The 19,039-nt window shown below is 47.3% G+C and overlaps 2 protein-coding genes across 3 annotated transcripts; both read left to right on the top strand.

Moving 5' to 3' along the window:
• Positions 1-537: 537 nt before the first annotated feature.
• On the top strand, positions 538-14,473 carry aclyb (ATP citrate lyase b). 2 transcript variants are annotated; one of them, XM_068729215.1, is made up of 29 exons: positions 538-676; positions 2,430-2,611; positions 3,160-3,282; positions 4,207-4,269; positions 4,622-4,812; positions 5,344-5,423; positions 5,658-5,788; positions 6,027-6,145; positions 6,250-6,386; positions 6,563-6,624; positions 6,720-6,837; positions 7,044-7,198; positions 7,648-7,741; positions 8,699-8,728; positions 9,779-9,920; positions 10,089-10,257; positions 10,341-10,445; positions 10,558-10,754; positions 10,888-10,969; positions 11,091-11,201; positions 11,291-11,418; positions 11,499-11,592; positions 11,785-11,939; positions 12,051-12,201; positions 12,320-12,463; positions 12,593-12,706; positions 12,905-12,987; positions 13,174-13,250; positions 13,336-14,473. In XM_068729215.1, exons 2-29 carry the CDS (start codon positions 2,453-2,455, stop codon positions 13,428-13,430), a joined length of 3,309 nt encoding a protein of 1,102 aa, XP_068585316.1. In that variant the 5' UTR covers positions 538-676; positions 2,430-2,452; the 3' UTR covers positions 13,431-14,473. The 2 variants fall into 2 exon arrangements, with proteins under 2 accessions (XP_068585316.1, XP_068585317.1); XM_068729216.1 differs by lacking the exon at positions 8,699-8,728.
• Positions 14,474-14,771: 298 nt separating this feature from the next.
• On the top strand, positions 14,772-18,795 carry klhl11 (kelch-like family member 11). The gene is made up of 2 exons (XM_068729242.1): positions 14,772-15,461; positions 16,264-18,795. Exons 1-2 carry the CDS (start codon positions 14,935-14,937, stop codon positions 17,849-17,851), a joined length of 2,115 nt encoding a protein of 704 aa, XP_068585343.1. The 5' UTR covers positions 14,772-14,934; the 3' UTR covers positions 17,852-18,795.
• Positions 18,796-19,039: the final 244 nt, after the last annotated feature.

Below are 19,039 nucleotides of genomic sequence, written 5' to 3'. Positions count from 1 at the left end.
CCGAGCTGTTTGCTAGCAATGCAATACTGTTGACAATTTAATATAAAGAGTTTTTTTTTTTTTTTTTTTACATTAAAGCATGTAAACATTCTAGTAGAAACCTAAAATACAAGTATGCACCTGCAAAATGTGCATAGTATGTCTCCTTTAAGGACTACTTCTTCCATCACTGTAGGAAGTGTGTTTTTTAAAGACATAATTTGGGAAGTGATTTAAAAGATGATGACATTGAACTGGAAACCTTAAGAATAATGTTTCACTTGGAAATAAATACAATTTTGTATGTATCTGCTTTTATTACGTTTTTTTCTTACTGTAAAGCTTTGTTTTAATAAGTGAAATACATAAAATGTTATTATCATATTTTTTTTAGAACTGATGGCGTTATTTTTGGACCTATGCTTATTTAAAATATTGCAGTGTTTTGTACTGATTTATTTCAAGGTGAATTCTTATTATAAAGGCTGTGGGCGTAACTGGCATCACCACGTGACCTTGTTTGAACCAATCAAGCGACGGTGTAATCGGTCGCCAGATTATGGTGCGACAGGGGCAGGAGCGAGGCGGCGACTGACAGCAGCAGACCCGGGGCAACAAGGAGAACTCTTCAGCCGTGTCGTCTTCCACCCGAGACGCGACTCCTTCACTTCGAGGAGGTGCTACTTTCATTGACAAGGTAACTAAATCATTGTTTAAACTCCGACCGTTAGCTAGCTAGCTAGCTTCTCTAGTTACCCCCGTTAGCATTGTTTGCAGCAGTGTGAGACAGTTAGCCCCTTAGTCAGGACTTCCAGGTTAGCCGATGCTGTGAGGTTTGTCTGCTTGAAACTTACAGTCACTAGCGTCCTACCAGAGTTTCCTACATCGCTTTCCTTAGCTAGCTGCTCGTCTTGAACACCTAGCTTGAATAGATGTAACCGACTCATCACTCAGCAGGCTAACTTAAGCCCACATCATCTCTAGAGTGTTATTTCCTGTCACATCTTCACTCCGTGGGTTTTCCGCCACACCTACTAGCATCTGTCCACCTCGTCTCCTCCCTCCTTGGACGTTGTACCCACGTTGTACCCACAGTGGGCTGAAAGCTTGGAAGTATGCATTGAACTTGCTTTGGCTAGCTAAGTTTAAAGGCTGAGGAGTGGGTGTGGTGGCCGCTACAGGAGCTTCATTGGACGGCAGTTTGCACAGGAAAAGTGATGCCAGAGCACCGCCGGGGCTCATCACACAAGAAAGCTGTGTTTGTCTGAAGCAGTTCACCCTTTTTTCTGGCCCACTTGTGATGCTGCTACCTCGCAAATCCAGTTTGTGGAGGAGTCTGTACAGTGACACGTATTTCACGGCTAGATGGCTTCAAACAATGACCCAAGGATTATGGGCTGGCTAAATACTGGGGGACATCTGGCTCTGAAAGCATGACAGGATAGCGTGCTAAGCTAAATCCTAGCCAGTCCCCCCCCCCCCCCCCCCCCCCCCCCCCCCCACCACCACCACCACCACCAGGGTTAACGTAGATGTCACAGACATCTTGCAGACTGACGTTCTGCAGCTGATGCAGAGGCCATAAAGCCATTGCTAGTATTTCAGAAGCTGTCATAAAACCCACCATATAAAATGTTATCAGTTACACAAAGGCAGATGAAGTGGGATGCGTGCCATCAAGGCTCATTTGCTTAGCTTGTGTGTGTGTGTGTGTGTGTGTGTGTGTGTGTGTGTGTGTGTGTGTGGCGCTGATCTTAAAGGTGGTGTCGTGGACCTGTTGGGGCTGTTCCACACACTGGAACCATAGCTGTGTGCTTTGTGTTGGCCAAGCAGGTTTTACAACATGCAGCGATGTTTGAAACCAGACTTGCCAGGGCGACTTTTTCTCTTTTGTTTTGGATCATCTCGTCCTCCACACCTTTCCACAAATACACAAACTGTTCGGACGTTCTGAAACGCAAACGTGCCTTTTGAAGTTGACCTTGGTGTGTGCTCGTCTTTTCTTGGCTTGACGTCTCATGAAAGTCAAAACTATTGTTGGATGTCTCCATGCTGCTTGGTTCAAAACCCAAACCCTCTAGCTAACAATGCATAGAAGGTACAGGAAAGATGTATTCTTCAAAGAGTAACTGAGCTGTCAATACAAGAACCCTAAAACTCAGCCGTGTCAATGTTTAATCCCTACTTTCTCCAGCAGTCTGCTTGTGTTACTGGGTGGTTGGGTTATTCATTCAACGTGCTCTACTGCTAGCATGTGCAGAAAACCTGGATTTATTCAGATTTTTCAACAGGCATGCAATAACATGTAATAACCCCATCTAGGTTGACTTGGCCTGTAGCTCCTTGGTGCTACAAAATGCAACTATGATGTTTGTTTTGTTTTAGTCCGTCGATATATAGAGGCGTGGTGATGTCGTTGTGAAGTTTAACCGTTGGCTTCTCTCTCAAAGGTCCCGTGCTTACTGGCGCTGCCATGTCGGCGAAAGCCATCTCAGAGCAGACGGGGAAGGAGTTCTTGTACAAGTACATCTGCACCTCGGCGGCCGTGCAGAACCGCTTCCGCTACGCCAGCGTCACCGCCGAGACCGACTGGGACCGCCTCACGCAGGAGCATCCGTGGCTGCAGACGGAGGTGAGGCAGACTTGCTTCAAGTCACGAGGTCTTATCACTCAAACCCTGTGCAGGACTTAATGTCATTACCGTCACAGCGGCGTGTGACTGTGTATTTAGATGCATTGAGAGTGACTTTCATGATGTTGTGTGCACTTGTGCAAATGTTTGAAGAAGTTAGAGCTAGGCTAGCAATAGAAAAGTATTCATATTATACACCAAAGTCAATTATTAGCATAAGCAGATGCCGCATACAGTATCTCTGAGGCTAAGTTTGTCATTTTGAATTAAATTAGGGTAAATATATGGATATGTAAGAGTGTTATAGACATTAGCATGCAGCTAAAACAAGGATATGCTCTCCCAGGTTTGAGCTAGCATTGAATATGTTAATATTTACAAGCGAGTAATACTTCCACATTGAGAGCTTGTCATATTATTTGGAACGGGGAAGTGATGTGTCACCAGTATCATATTTTAGCCTGGTGTCAGCTGTATTTGTCACACACAGTATCGATGCACATCTGGTGCCTTTGTTTGATATTGGGCTGATCATGTCTCCCCTGTAGCGGCTGGTGGTAAAACCAGATCAACTAATCAAACGGCGCGGGAAGCTCGGACTGGTGGGCATCAACCTGGACCTGAAGGGAGTCCAAGAGTGGTTTAAAGCCCGCGTCATGAGAGAGACCACTGTGAGTAATGTCTCTCTCTCTCTCTGTCTGTCTGTCCTTTTTAAGACGATGAAAAATGATCCTGGAAGTCCAGCTGGAGTAACAGATCAAGGTTTACCAGACACCAACAACACGGCACTGTTGTTTATGAGACTTTGAAGAAGGATTTTAGTTCTCCATGAAGTTTGTTTGTTTTGACAATCTGCAAATACAACAGTGGAAATATGCCGTTACACAGTAATTTATCACTTAGCTGTCTTGTCGTCCACACAAAGGACACTCGGTCTTTTGTGAAGGACCGACAGTTTCTGTGTCTGTATCCTCTATTCAAAATAACATCATTTAATTTGCTTAGAATCTGCTCAGATGAACCAGCTCACCAACAACTTTGTTTTTCTTTTGGGGTTAATTTGTTCTTCATCCCTTTTTGATAATCTCTGGACTTTTAAACATGTTCTTTATGTGTTTCTTGATTATTTCTCATCTGTTTGAAACACATCTTTAAGATAACAATACTCTTAACAGGCTGACCCATGTCGTAAATCACATGACTGGCATGCTGTCTTTCATACAAGCTACAGCCCCCCCCCCCCCCCCCCCCCCCCCCCCCCCCCCCAGCCTACGGACCTGTTAAGGGCAGAAGGTTGTTGTGTCCGGTGCCAGAGGCCGTGGGCTTATGTTTAGACCTGCCAGGTCAAAGGTTACATAATGCCAGTGGAGGAGGGTGGTCTATTCTGGTCCACTGTGCAAACATACAAACATGCTAGAACTGGCTTTTGCAATACAGCCAGTTCATGAGAAAGGGAACTTATGAGCCAGTCGTTCCAAGTGGTCCCAAGGAACCTTGAACACTGTTGTTGTTGTTGTGAATGCGGTGTCGTCGCTCCTCTCCCGGGTCTAGACATAGGGAGACTAATGTGGGATTTCTCTTTGGTCTTGGAATAGGTCGGAAAGGCAAAGGGTGTGCTGAAGAACTTCCTCATTGAGCCGTTTGTTCAACACTCACAGGTAATGTCAGCTGTGTGTTTTCTCATCCTACATCATGTTTGAAAAGCCGACTGTAGCCTTCAATCATAGCTAGACGCTAGCAAAGGAGACAAATAGTCCACCGTCTCAGCAGGGCCGGGATTATTTAGTGAACAACCTTGAGACTGAATGGTGTTGCGTTGTGTGTGTGTGATTCTTTTGTCTGACTGCGGTAGAAGATGTTCCCGTGTGAAGGTCGGTTCATCTTAAAATAAGGAACCAGATGTTCTTCAAACAAACTCGTCAGCATTCTATAAATAAGTGGAACATGCATGCTCCGCTCTCAGCGAACTAAACGCGGTTGCGTATTCCTTTTTGTGTTTGGGTCGCCCAGGAGGAGGAGTTCTACGTGTGTGTTTATGCCACGCGCGAAGGCGACCATGTGCTTTTCCACCACGAGGGAGGAATGGAGGTGGGCGACGTGGACGCCAAGGCCCAGAGGCTGTTGGTCGCGGTGGATGAGAAGCTGAGTGAGGAGCAAGTCAAGGAGAAGCTCCTCACGCACGTTCCCGACGAAAAGAAAGAGTACGAACACATCCTTGTTTGTTTATTTAGTTGTTTTTATCTACAGAAATAGACGTCACTTCACTCACCTTCACCTCAGAGAGGCTTTGATAAGAAGTGCTCCTCTCACGGGTCAGTTATTGTCACAAACACACTGTGTTAACCAGACATCTTTTATACAAGAATCTATACTTATTGTCCCGCAAACGTCAGTAGAAACCTGGTTTCATTTGTTACTGTTTCCAACATGTTTCCTCTCTATCTTCAGTGTGTCTGTTGCTGAGACCTTGAGCTGTGTGTTGTTTTCTAGATTTTTGTTTTTCCCTTTTTACGAATGCCCTCCCCAGGGTGCAGAGAACACGCTGATCTCTCTCTCTCTCTCTTTTATGCTGCAGAACAGTTCTGTTTCTCACAAGCTCGATCCCTGTGATCAAATCTACTGTTTGACGACTAAATCTGTTAAATCTGTGTATGGAAAGCAAAGCACTGGTCTGCACTCGCTTCATTTGATGTGGTTTTCTAGTAAGCTGTGTTTTGTTTTCCTTCTTAAAGAGTCTTGGCCAGTTTTATCGTTGGCCTCTTCAACTTCTATGAGGACCTCTACTTCACCTATCTTGAGATCAACCCTATAGGTACTTTTTTTGCATATTTATGTACTCTACTTTATGACTCTCAGAAGCAGATCCGGTGTTCCTCTTCACTTGTTTTATTACTGTTACGTATGAAGTCAAGAGAATGCATTGAGGGGATCCGTTATTCATTTATGGGAGCAAGTTACTGATGTGTGACCCTAACCCTGCCTGATTTAAATACAAATCTTTGTTTGAAGGAAGACATTTAAACACAACTTTTATTCTCTTAACCAGTCGTCACCAAAGATGGAGTGTACGTCCTCGACATGGCGGCCAAGATCGATGCCACGGCAGATTACATCTGCAACGCTAAATGGGGGGATGTGGAGTTCCCACCGCCCTTCGGCAGAGAAGCGTATCCAGAGGTGAGAGCTGAAGTACAGTAAAGCAGGTTTTCGTGTGTGTGTGTGTGTGTGTGTGTGTGTGTGTGTGTGTGTGTGTGTGTGTGTGTGTGTGTGTGTGTGTGTGTGTGTGTGTGTGTGTGTGTGTGTGTATATTAAGCTCATGAAAGCTCAACATCAGTCAGAAAGTGAATAAGTAGCTTGAATCTGGGTTTGTGCCTCCGTCCTTGGCCTTTTTTCTTACCATGAGTCTGTTTTGTAGGAGGCATACATAGCTGATCTGGATGCAAAGAGCGGCGCCAGTCTGAAGCTGACCCTGCTGAACCCTCGTGGCAGGATCTGGACCATGGTGGCCGGAGGAGGGGCCTCGGTGGTCTACAGGTAGGGTTTTATATCGAGCCTTTTGTAGCTAGTAGCGGAAGCTGCTCAAAGTGCTTCGCCGGACGTAAGACGGTGCTGAACTGTCCACCTTCGCTCTTCTTCAGCGACACCATCTGTGACCTCGGCGGCGTGGACGAACTGGCAAACTACGGCGAGTACTCCGGCGCACCCAGCGAACAGCAGACCTACGACTACGCCAAAACCATCCTCTCTCTGATGACGCGGGAGAAACATACGCAAGGTCGGTACGGCCGACAAGTCTGCTTGAAGCACGGAGACCAGTGTTTGGCTGTTCCCTGTGTGTGTCTGTTGGCAGCAGTGGACTCCACGGCTGTCGCCAAACTGTTACTGAGGTGTCCCATTTCACTCGTGAACATGTTCTCAACGCAACAACGCTCCTCTTTATGTGTCCTGCAGGGAAAGTGCTGATCATCGGAGGAAGTATTGCCAACTTCACCAATGTAGCCGCCACGTTCAAGGTAAAGCACAACGTGTTCATCTCCAACACTATGCAAGTAAACCTAAAGTCTGAAATGCGTGATTCCTGACCCGTCTGTGTTGTGTGTCTCCTCAGGGCATCGTCAGGGCCATCAAAGACTACCAAGGTCCTCTGAAGGAGCACGAGGTCACCATCTTTGTTCGCCGGGGCGGGCCCAACTACCAGGAGGGGCTGAGGGTCATGGGTGAAGTAGGTGAGTGACGTGAAGCTCAAGATCACAAAGAAGAGCCGCCGGTCTGAGATCAAAGGAGTAGAGTCACTGCAGTCATTTGTTACTTTCAGGTGATTTTTATTGGACTACGCGTGACAGGAAACGGGGATGATTTATGTTGTTACGCAGGTTATATGAGCCAGTTAAAAAAAAAAAAAGAAAAAAAAGGTGTTTAACTCTTTCTGCAGGGAAGACCACAGGTATCCCCATCCATGTGTTTGGTACCGAGACTCATATGACGGCCATTGTCGGAATGGCTCTGGGCCACCGGCCGATCCCTAACCAGCCCCCGATGGACGCGCACACGGCCAACTTCCTCCTCAACGCCAGCAGCAGTGCAAAGGTATCTTCACCCGGTCACCCGCTGAGGGAACATCAGGATGCTCTGCCTCTCTGTTACACACATCACAGATGTCCTGCTGCTTCTGTCACGTGACGTTGATCTAGTGACGTTTTGAACTGTGAACAGTCCTGTAAATGTACCGGCCTTCAGATGCATTAACATTTGAGATTGCACAAATATATGCAGCTTTTGTTCACATGTTTAAAGAGCATTCACTCACTTGTGTTACAATTTAGTGATGTTCAAACACTGAGCTTTGGACTTTTGAACTTGTTCGAGTAGCTCTATTGTACAGCAGAACCTGGTTTTCTTTTCATGTACTCTGTGTTCTGTTTTTATTTGACTGTGGTCCTCCGCGTTCTTGTCAAAGGCTACGTTGGCCGGCGATAAACTCGTACATGGCACGTTTGTACAAGCTCCTGTAACGAATGACATCGTTTCTCCACCAGACTCCGGCTACAACAAGGACCGCTTCATTCTCCGAGCCCAGGACGTCCAGCGACGTCAACCCGGCCAAAAAGTCCAAAGCGGATCTCCCAGCAGGTGATTTGAGACGCTAGCGCTCGCCTCACTGCTGCGCATTATCAGCAACGCTCCACATGTTCTCGTGCACTTCTGCTTTTTTTTCATTTCACCTTCCCTTTTGCGTCCTTGTTTCTCTCTCTCTCTCTCTCTCTCTCTCTCTCTCTCTCTCTCTCTCTCTCTCTCTCTCTCTCTCTCTCTCTCTCTCTCTCTCTCTCTCTCTCTCTCTCTCTCTCTCTCTCTCTCTCTCCTCCTCACCTCCTCCCCATTTTTTGCTGCACAAACTGTCCACTCACCCTCGTCTCTTTCATGCTCGTTTTTCTAAGACTCTCTCCATTCTATACTGTGGCCTCTGAAGAATATGGTCACAGGCGATTGGAAAGGTAAGCGATGGGTGTGCCATGCACACACACACACACACACACACACACACACACACACACACACACACACACACACACACACACACACACACACACACACAGCGCTCGCCTGCTCACACACACACTGGTCTGCCTCTTTCTTCTTCTTACCCCTCCTAATCTAGTGCGTGAGTGACGCCTTTATTTTGCATCACCTCAGTAGTCCATTGGGGACATTATATTCTTCAGCAATCAGATATTTGTAGATAATCTGTAGATAATAAGTCTCATAAATACAAGGATCTTTAAAAGAGATGTGTCGTCTTTAGACTGTGTTGTTGTTGTTGTGTAGGGAGAGCTTCATTACAATGAATGGACATGTGGTTTTGATTGTGTCTTTGACTCGGTTGCTCACAGTTAAGGCATGCTCTGTAGCAGCTGAGCTTTGCATGGTCTTTTCCTGAGGTGTGCTTTTCTAAGATGTGTTTTCAGAGATGACACACAGTTTACAGAATGTTCAATGAATAAGAAGAAAACAAACATGCACTCATTTGTTTCTCTTTTTTTTTTTTTTTGTCACATTTTGTGTTCCTGTCCCGTGGGGGGCGGCACACAGAAGCGCAGGCCTCTTCAGGCTGCAGCGGAGGTATGGAAGGGTGTGAAAAGCAAACCTGTCCTCCTGCCTTCTCCGCCCTCTGTCCTCTGTCCTCTGCCTTCCCATTAGTGTGTGTTCGCTGATGTTCCCCCGCAGTGTGTCCTTTTGTCTTTCACCTTCTCATGGTGGCTCGCTCGCCTTTTTTAAGGGTCGCTCTTTCACGTCTCTGGATGGAAATGTTTCTCTCGACAAATTCATGTTCAAATTATCTTGGTACGACATACAAAGCATTGTGAAAATACACCCTGGCAGACGTTTCTTTAATTTTATTAGAATTGAATTGTAAGGAGACCTCAAGACAAAACCGTGACCCCCCATGACATCGATCAGCTTCATCCTAAAACCCGGGTATCTGCAGGTCTTGAAAAGTCATTGTTTCATGATTTGGCAGGTTTAAATTACCCTGCAGTAAAACCCTGTTAAACATTCACTCGTCACTCACAGCCCCGCCTCAAAGAGGCAGCGATGGTGCTGAACGATTGATGCACAACTTTCCTTGGGATCAGATCAGAGAACCGCAGAAGGCAGTGATTCTCTGGACGGAGAGGAGACACTTGGACTTGAACTGTGTGGCATGAATGACGATTCACTAACATGTTGACGTTCTGTAGTTTAAACAGAATGCGTGACACTTTTTTTCCCCCGGTTCTCATGTATTTGTCTTGTGCTACTACTGGGTTTGCTTTACCCGGACCTTGCGTTGAAAGGACGAGGCTCGTGTGGAGTTCCTGCTAAGTAGGGCGATGTTTCTCAGAGCGCACGGCAACTTTTACCAACGGTTTGCAGCATTTGTCAACTTAAAAACAACTATATTCCTAAACTGCAGCGACACAGAGAAACATGCTCTTCCTTTCGAAGCGGTGTTTGCAGTGGTTGTTCTCTGCCTCCTGTCCTCGGAGTGAGTTCTCTCTGCTTGTCTCCGTCCCCGTCCTGCTGTGTTCTCCTGAGCCTGAGCCCGTCCTCTTCACCCGTCATGGTTTTCTTTTGTGCTTCCCGGCTCTTAACTTGACTCTCTGTCTCTCTTTCTTTCTTTTTTTTTAGCCAAACCCACCACACTCTTCAGAAAACAAACCAAGGCCATAGTCTGGGGCATGCAGACGCGCGCCGTGCAAGGCATGCTGGACTTCGACTACGTATGCTCCCGGGACGAACCCTCTCTGGCAGCCATGGTCTACCCCTTCACGTAGGTTCCCCAAGATCTAAAGTCTGAAATGAGGACTTGATATTCCACCGATCATCTTTACAGTGTCGCAACTGATCCTCCTAAATACCGTTTCAATGCACACATCATGTGTACCCATCTTTTTATATACATATATATTATTCTACACCACATCTCTGTGTTGCACAGTGGGGATCACAAGCAGAAGTTCTACTGGGGCCACAAAGAGATCCTGCTGCCGGTCTATAAGAACATGGCCGACGCCATGAAGAAGCACCCTGAAGTGGACGTCCTGATCAGCTTCGCGTCGCTGCGCTCCGCCTTCGACAGCACTATGGAGACCATGCAGTACCCGCAGGTAGGAGGACGTACGTCACTGCGTAGACGTGCGAGATCCAGACGGACTTGAAAGTCGGGTCTCTGATCTAATCGTGTTTTCAGATCCACACCATCGCCATCATCGCTGAGGGCATTCCTGAGGCTCAGACGAGGAAGATCATCAAGAAGGCCGACGAGAAAGGCGTCACTATCATCGGCCCCGCTACGGTATGCAGCCACATCTCGCCATCAGAGACTGTGACGAGAGATTCCGCTCAAATGATCAATTTCAACTGGCTCTCGTAAGTTCATTTGATACCTGTTGTTTTCCGTCTCCCAGGTCGGCGGCATCAAGCCTGGCTGTTTTAAGATCGGCAACACGGGTGGCATGCTGGACAACATCCTGGCTTCCAAACTTTACCGGCCCGGCAGCGTGGCGTACGTGTCGCGCTCCGGAGGCATGTCCAACGAGCTGAACAACATCGTCTCCCGCACGACAGACGGCGTCTACGAAGGCGTCGCCATCGGAGGAGACCGGTGCGAGAACTCATCTGCAAATATTTGCCGAGGAGCGAGAGACGAGTTGTCCCGTCGAAGCCCGTTGTAAAGCTATTCGTCGTTAGATTTTAAGATGACGTGTTTGACGTTCTCTCGTGTTCTCTTCATCCAGATATCCAGGCTCCACCTTCATGGACCACGTCCTGCGCTACCAGGACACTCCAGGCGTTAAGATGATGATAGTGCTGGGAGAGGTGGGCGTAGCTCCACACACGTTGACATTTAATTTGCTTCATATGTATCTTAATACAATTTGACCTTTTGGGCAAAGAAATGTCCCGTTTTTGTAACATCTCTTTGACTCTGCCGACCCAGGTTGGAGGCACAGAGGAGTACAAGATCTGCCAAGGCATCAGAGAAGGCAGGATCACCAAGCCGGTGGTGTGCTGGTGTATTGGAACCTGCGCCACCATGTTCACTTCAGAGGTTTGGTGGCTTTTGTTGCAAACATGTTTTGTTGTTGCCATTCTAATTCAGAGTTCTTAAAGCTCAACCTGTCGCTGTGTTATCTTCAGGTTCAGTTTGGCCACGCGGGGGCGTGCGCCAACCAGGCTTCGGAGACGGCAGTAGCCAAGAACCAGGCTCTGAGGGACGCTGGAGCTTACGTACCGAAGAGCTTTGATGAGCTGGGCGACGTCATCAAGTGAGAAACGCATCACGCAGTCATACCGCAGTTTATCGCTGAATGTTTTTAACTTACATTGTGAATTTCTGATGCGACAGGACCGTTTATGATGAACTGGTGGCCAATGGTACCATCATTCCTGCCCAGGAGGTGCCTCCCCCAACAGTGCCTATGGATTACTCCTGGGCCAGGGTAAGAAACTCCATCGTTGCTCCTCAGCGAACCTCAACAGCGTCCGTCTTAGCCACCGAAGAACGAAATGGTCGTCAGATCTCGTATATAGTAACATGTGTATCAGTTTCTGTAACGGTTGAGCTTCTTAAGTCGGTATCCTCTGGTGGACACGTTGTGTAAAGACGCCACCGTTTCTCGATTTCCTCCCAGGAGTTGGGTCTGATCCGTAAGCCGGCATCGTTCATGACGAGCATCTGTGACGAGCGAGGCCAGGAGCTCATCTACGCCGGCATGCCCATCACCGAGGTCTTCAAGGAGGAGATGGGCTTAGGAGGAGTGCTGGGCTTGCTTTGGTTCCAACGCAGGTCCGGTGTGAAGACTAGACGACGGCGAGAAGTCGCGTCGGCTGATTATTTTTTTACTTTTATTACAAATGTGTCTTCAGAGGAATAAGCCCGTGCCGTGTTTCCGTTTAGGTTGCCGCGATACGCCTGCCAGTTCATTGAGATGTGCCTGATGGTGACTGCCGATCACGGGCCTGCCGTCTCCGGCGCGCACAACACCATCGTCTGCGCTCGAGCTGGCAAGGACCTGATCTCGTGTCTCACCTCGGGCCTGCTCACCATCGTCAGTACTGCACACACACACACACACACACACACGTACACTTGTGCCACCAACTAAACCTCAAACCCATCCAACTGTCTGCTCTCTACTGAAACGTGGTTTTATTCGTGGATTCCAGGGGGACCGTTTCGGAGGCGCTCTGGATGCCGCTGCGAAGCTCTTTAGCAAGGCGTTCGACAGCGGCATGCTGCCCATGGAGTTTGTCAACAAGATGAAGAAGGACGGCAAGCTGATCATGGGCATCGGACACAGAGTCAAATCGGTAGGCTCTGCTTTTCACACCACGAGTTACATCACTGAGATCCATAAATGATGACATTTTTAGATGTAAGTTCATATCACTGAATAGTTGTTTCGTGGAATTAAAGCTCTTGTCTCTTTTTGTTTTCAGATCAACAACCCAGACATGCGGGTGCAGATTCTGAAGGACTTCGTGAAGCAGCATTTCACGTCCACCCAGCTGCTGGACTACGCCCTAGACGTAGAGAAGATCACCACCTCCAAGGTACTCGTCGCCCGAATGATCGGGGCAAACAGTGACGTAAAACGTGGATCGTTGTTTCTCCCTTGAAAAAGAAAAAACCTTAATGAACTCAAACGGTCTTTGACGGCATCTGAAGCTTCCCTTCTTTTTATGTTAAAAATGAGTTGGGGTACATTTATTCCTCTGACCTTTTAGATGAATTTACTTTCTTCTTTCCAGAAACCAAACCTGATCCTCAACGTGGACGGTTTTATTGGCGTTGCCTTTGTGGACCTGCTGAGGACGTGCGGCGGCTTCACACGGTAACACGTTTAGTACTACAGGAGGACATAATGAATATATATTCTGCTTACAAATGTATTAGTTTATGAACCCTTTTTATCAAACTCAAAAAAAATGCTGATGCCAAAGCTCCACCGTCTGTGTTGTGTGTTGAAAGCACACACTGTGCAGTATTGTTTCTCACATGAATGTTGAACTGGTTCCAGAGACGAGGCCGACGAGTTCGTGGAGATCGGTGCACTGAATGGGATCTTTGTCCTTGGACGTAGTATGGGCTTTATCGGTGAGTCAGTGAGTGATCAGACGGAGCTGCAACACAAAGCGTCATTAAAACAAGAAGCGTAACCTGGTGTCTGTCTCACATTTAGGACATTACCTGGACCAGAAGAGGCTGAAACAGGGTTTGTACCGCCACCCCTGGGATGACATCTCCTACGTGCTTCCTGAACACATGTCCATGTGATCCCCACGTTACAGACGGGACCGCCCAGACGAGTCGGGGAGCATTAAACGTCTCACGACAGTGGCCTTGGGGAAACTTTGCAGGGTGATTCTGGGAAATGGAAAAAAAAAAAAGAAGCTTTTACTGAGGAAAAAAGGGGGACGTATATTTGTAGATTTTAGTTTTTGAAAATAATTTAAACTCTTGAGATGTAACTTATTCAGTTTTGACCACAGACCCAAACCAACGCAAACTACTGCATTTGCAAAAGCACAAAAATCACTTGGTACTCAAAGCACATGTCAAACCGGACTCTGATTAGGTGATCTGCACTAACAGCTGCAGTGAAATTTGCTCAAACTCAACAATACAATAACATGTTTTTATACTGCGGCATTTGCCTGTTTTAGGCCACAAAAAAAAAAAAGTGTTGCACCTTAGTTTATACACGAGGTTTTAAATTCCTTTTCCCAAGATTCACTCCACTTGAGGAAGATCGTCGTCATCGCGAGATAAACCAAAGTTCTGTTTAGGAGTTTGTCACCTTTTGTTAAAAGTGTGAACAAAACAGAATTAGTTGACATTACAAAGATTATCTTTTAAAGGAAACGTACGCCTTTCCTAGAACAACCAGACTAGTGGTTGAAGCTCATCAGCTGCTGTACTCTAGATGGTTCAGGTCTCTCACACAAAGTGGAAATTCAACTACTTTTGTAAAATGTAGCTTTATCAAACAAAAGGTTTCATTAATGAGCACTTTGTGTCTTTGGGTGAGGGACCGTGACAACTGTTCGCTTCACTTGGGGAAATGATTGCACATAATACCAATAACAATAACAACAACAATAATAATACAGCTCTGTAAAAGTATTGTCCAGGTCTCACTAAAGACCTGATACCAACACAAACACGCTTTGTAACCGCCCACTGTACGGCCTGCTGTGTTCGATCTTTGTTTGTTTTTGCTGTTTTTATTTAACTGTGGAAAAAAAAATGCTTTTGTTTTTTTGTAATATGCTGCACATGGTAGTATAATAATAATAAAGGACTTGTTTTACTTTTCATGTTGTCTTAAGTGTCTAAATCTGTTACAGGAGAAGTGATAACCATGATCCACCACACTGACACCAAAATGTCTAATAAATGAACAATAATTAATGACACTAAATCACCTTTAATGCTTGGCCTGAATGACGTGTGTTTGCCCGATATCAAGTTATTAAGCTGACGTTGGTCTCATCATAGGATGCACCAGCAAATTTCCCAGCACGCATGCGCGAATGCGGTGCATCCTTTTTTTTTCTTCTTTTTTAAAACAAAGTTAGATTTCCCCTAAAAATCAAGACGTGTTCATACGTCACAACATGTCGGCGTTCTCTGTATATGCGTCCGGGGTATAGGTCGCTCGTGCACACGGAGGTATCGGCTTTAAATCTGATCCTCGAGCACATTTGGGGAATTCTTAAAAGACGGAAGTGAGCGCTCCTGTTTTCCGACACACGGGACCGAACGCTGCTGCGCATGCATGTCCGTTTTTGAATGTGTGTTTGCGTGTGTCATATATGCATATGAGTTACTCCCAAAGATAGTTGAGAGCTTTCGTTTGACCCGATCCCGCTGCAGCAGCATGGCAGCAGCGGCAGAAGAAGCGCCGGAGGACCGGGGCGGCGGTGGTCTAACAGGTGACGGGGAACCGGAGGAGGCCGAGGAGTTCACCTGCTCGACCCACTGCTCGGAGCTCTCCCAGCGGCAGAACGAGCAGAGGAAGTCGGGGCTGTTCTGCGACGTCACGCTGGTCTTCAGCTCCGGCGGGGACAGGGTGCAGACCTTGTCCGCCCACCGCTCCGTGTTGTCCGCGGCGTCGGAGTACTTCACGCTGCTGCTGGGCGGACAGTTCTCGGAGTCCGTGTCGGGGCGAGTGGAGCTGAAAGAATGGAGCTCGGCGACGGGACCCGAGCCGGACACCGTGGAGGGCATCGTCCAGTTCATGTACACGGGACAAATCAGGGTGACCGCCGCCAGCGTGCACGAAGTGTTGGAACTTGCTGACAGGTAAACATTTCAACGTTACAATAAAACAAGTTAAACCTCGACGGGCTTTTTGTTTCCCCAGGTAGGTGAGCCACACCTTGTCGGTGTCCTCATTGCCCCAGCAGGTGTGACCTGTTTGGAGTTCACACACCTGTGGGACTCTTTACCAATAGTCATTGTGATCTCGCGCTGCAACTAACAAAATGGAAACATTATTGAATAGATGTGCCTCATATGTGTGAGTCATGCAATACTGGTGTTCCATCATTAATTCGTCACACGGGTTTACATATCTATCTACATATTTTAATATTTAACTTTGTGCGCCCTGCAGACACCCTGTAAAACATTACTCGTCACGTTAAAGAGGCAGTGATGAGATATATATATATATATATATATATATATATATATATATATATATATATATATATATATATATATATATATATATATATATATATATATATATTGTATTCCTCAATATTTAGTTTTGAGCTTTACAAATGGGACCTTTTTTTTTTTAAAGCCACAGGTGTTAATAATAAAGTTAACAGATTGCATACTGTGTGTGTGTGTGTGTGTGTGTGTGTGTGTGTGTGCTGGCTCACTTTTCCCAAAAGTATGCTGCAGGTGAATTTAACAAGCAACAAAAAAAGAAACGAGGTATTTGCAACAGAAGTAAAAACATACCCGCAATTAAGATTATAGTCATAATATAGGCAATATGTCTCAATACAAGTATCCACTACAGTGAGACCATATCTAGTGTTTAGTATACAGTATGCAGAGATTTGCTGATGACTACGTCGTGTTCACGCAGGTTCCTGCTGGTGCAGCTGAAGACCTTCTGCGGAGAGTTCCTGATGGAGAAGTTGAACTTGTCTAACTGCGTGGCGGTGCACAGCCTCGCCCACATGTACACCTTGGACCTGCTGGCCCAGGGAGCCGCCAAGACCATTCGCAGAAACTTCCACAGAATAATCCGCAACGAGGAGTTCTTCACGCTACCGTTTCACCTGGTGCGGGACTGGCTGTCCGACTCGGGGATCACCGTGGATTCTGAGCAGGAGCTGTTCGAGGCCGTGGTGAAGTGGGTGCACCACAGCGCCGAGGAGAGAGGGGAGCGGTTTGCGGAGCTGTTCGGGCTTTTAAGACTAACTCAGATGTCTCCTACCTACCTGACGCGGGTGGTGAGAAAGGAGCCACTTGTGGCGAACAATGCAGCGTGTCAGCAGCTGGTGGCCGACGCCCTCGAGGTCCACGCCGTCCACTTTGAGAACCTCAACCAGCCGGCTGATTTGGAGCCCTGCGCCTCCTACAATGCGGCGATGCAGCCTCGTCTGGGCCAGAACATGGATGTGATCATGGTAGTGGGTGGCGTGTCAGAAGGCGGAGACTACTTGAGTGAGTGCGTGGGCTACTTTGTCGCCGAGGACCGCTGGGTAAACCTGCCGCACATTCACAACCACCTCGACGGACACGCCATCGCCGTCACCGACGGCCACGTCTATGTGGCCGGCTCCATGGAGCCCAGCTTCGCCAAGATGGTGGAGCGCTTCGACCCCAACCTCAACACCTGGGAGGAGGTCAGCAGCTTGGAAGTTCGCAAGCACTCCTTCAGCCTCACGTGCGTCAAAGACTTGCTGTACTGCATCGGCGGACACGGCAACTTCAGCGCAGGCTTCAAGGACGTTACCGTCTACGAGGCCGAGCAGGACGAGTGGCACAATCTGGAGCCGGCGCCGAAGATACTGCGAGATGTGAAGACGGTGAGCGTAGAGGACCGCTACATATTCGTGATGGCCAGGACCCCCGTAGACATGGGCAACGAGGACGGACTGAGCACCGTGACCACCTGCTACGATACGGAGAGTCGCAAGTGGAACGAAGTGGACTCCTTGCCGCTGATCGATAGCTACTGCAGCTTCCAAATGGCCGTCGCCTCCACCAACTTCTACCACACGGCTTCTTGCTGCACCAAGAGCTACAAGGTGACGGCCGAGGCCGCTCGGCAGAAAATCAGCAGGAACGTCTCCGACGACATCCTCGACAGCCTCCCGCCGGAGGTCCTCAGCATGGAAGGCGCCGCCGTTTGCTACCTGGGAGACGACATATTCATCATCGGCGGGTGGAGGAACTGCAACAACATGGACAAGCAGTACCGCAAGGAGGCCTACCGCTACTGCGGCGAGAAGAAGCGCTGGATGCTGCTGCCGCCCTTGCCTCAGCCGCGGTGCCGCGCGGCGGCCTGCCACGTCCGCATCCCGTACCGCTGTCTTCACGGTTGCCAGCACTACCCCATGCCCCAGAACCTGGTTCGGCAGCGGGACCGCATGCAGCAGATGCAGCAGCTCCATCGCCGCACCCTGACTCTGCGCCGACAGCTGCAGTCTCAAATCGAATGTTGAGAGCTTTCCTCTAGTTAGTAGTTAACCTGCTGATGAAGGCCTTGTTGTTACCACAGAACCTTGAGCTTCTTTCTTCTGCCTTTCATTCAGATTAAATGCCTGCTCAGCTTTACCCTGGGCTGGTTTAAAAACATTAAGGATCAGCCAGACGTGCTTCTCCATCCTCAGTCTCACATTTATCATCTTCAGCCTTACTTTTATTCTGCTCCTAAGTTAAACTGTGATTGCCGTGGTAACTTCTTAAACAACGTGACGTCTTACTTGTGATCTCCGTTGACATCATGATGTACGTTGTGATGCAGGTTAGCTTCACCGGGTATCGGTGACATTTGGTCAAGTTCAGTGTTGAGATGTAAATCATCATGTCTGTTTATTGTGATGTTTCAGAAGAAAACCCTTAATCAAGTGGAGTCTAGATAGACGGTGAACTTACTGTAACAACCAGCTGATCTTTGACCTTCACTCCTCGCGTCTCATTTCTCTTCTACCTCCAGCTGGTTTTGCACCGTATCTAAATGTCGACGGTCTCTAGTGTGTCATCTTTTGTGTTTTAAAACAGACAATCACGGATCGGACGTTTTGTAGCACGACTTAAGTATTGAGCAAAGCACATATTTGGGGGGGAACAGTGTTCAATGATTAGTCGTTTTCATTCCAATGGATGTTTATGAAATAATTATGATTTTTATTTCAGCTGGTCAGAAATTGCTTTATTTGATTTGCAATTTTTCGCTTGAAAGACAGACCGGCGTTGTCACTTTAGGAGACGAGAGCTCTGTTTTATGTTTTGACTTAAAGTGTCCCACTTGATGCTCCGGTGCTTAAAGACGGAGACTCTGTGGAGTTATTTTCTCTGTTTTTGTCTCGTTGTGCTTCTGGCAGAACTAGCTTTGTCTTAACTTTATCCCGCTGCACTACGACATGTATTAAACATTTTAATCAAGGAGGCTGATTTGTGTTTGTGCATGGTTCTCTCCATGCTCCCAACTGTGCCATAAAATCCCAGATTATTAATATTAATACAGTTGAATGAACTGCACTGGTGTTGCTGTTTCACTATAATCATCTGATTCTGATCGTTTGTGTGGACCTGTAGGGGCGTCTCCACCCAATCTCTCTATAGAGATCACCTAATTAGTCTTTGTGAGCGTAACCGGTTTCCACTGACACATTATAATATTTAAATGG

This window comes from Cebidichthys violaceus, unplaced genomic scaffold (genome assembly GCF_023349555.1).
Source record: "Cebidichthys violaceus isolate CVI_PGR_0920_01 unplaced genomic scaffold, fCebVio1.0.p SCAF_45, whole genome shotgun sequence".
Classification (NCBI taxonomy): domain Eukaryota; kingdom Metazoa; phylum Chordata; class Actinopteri; order Perciformes; family Stichaeidae; genus Cebidichthys; species Cebidichthys violaceus.
This window is presented reverse-complemented; position numbering and strand designations above follow the sequence as displayed.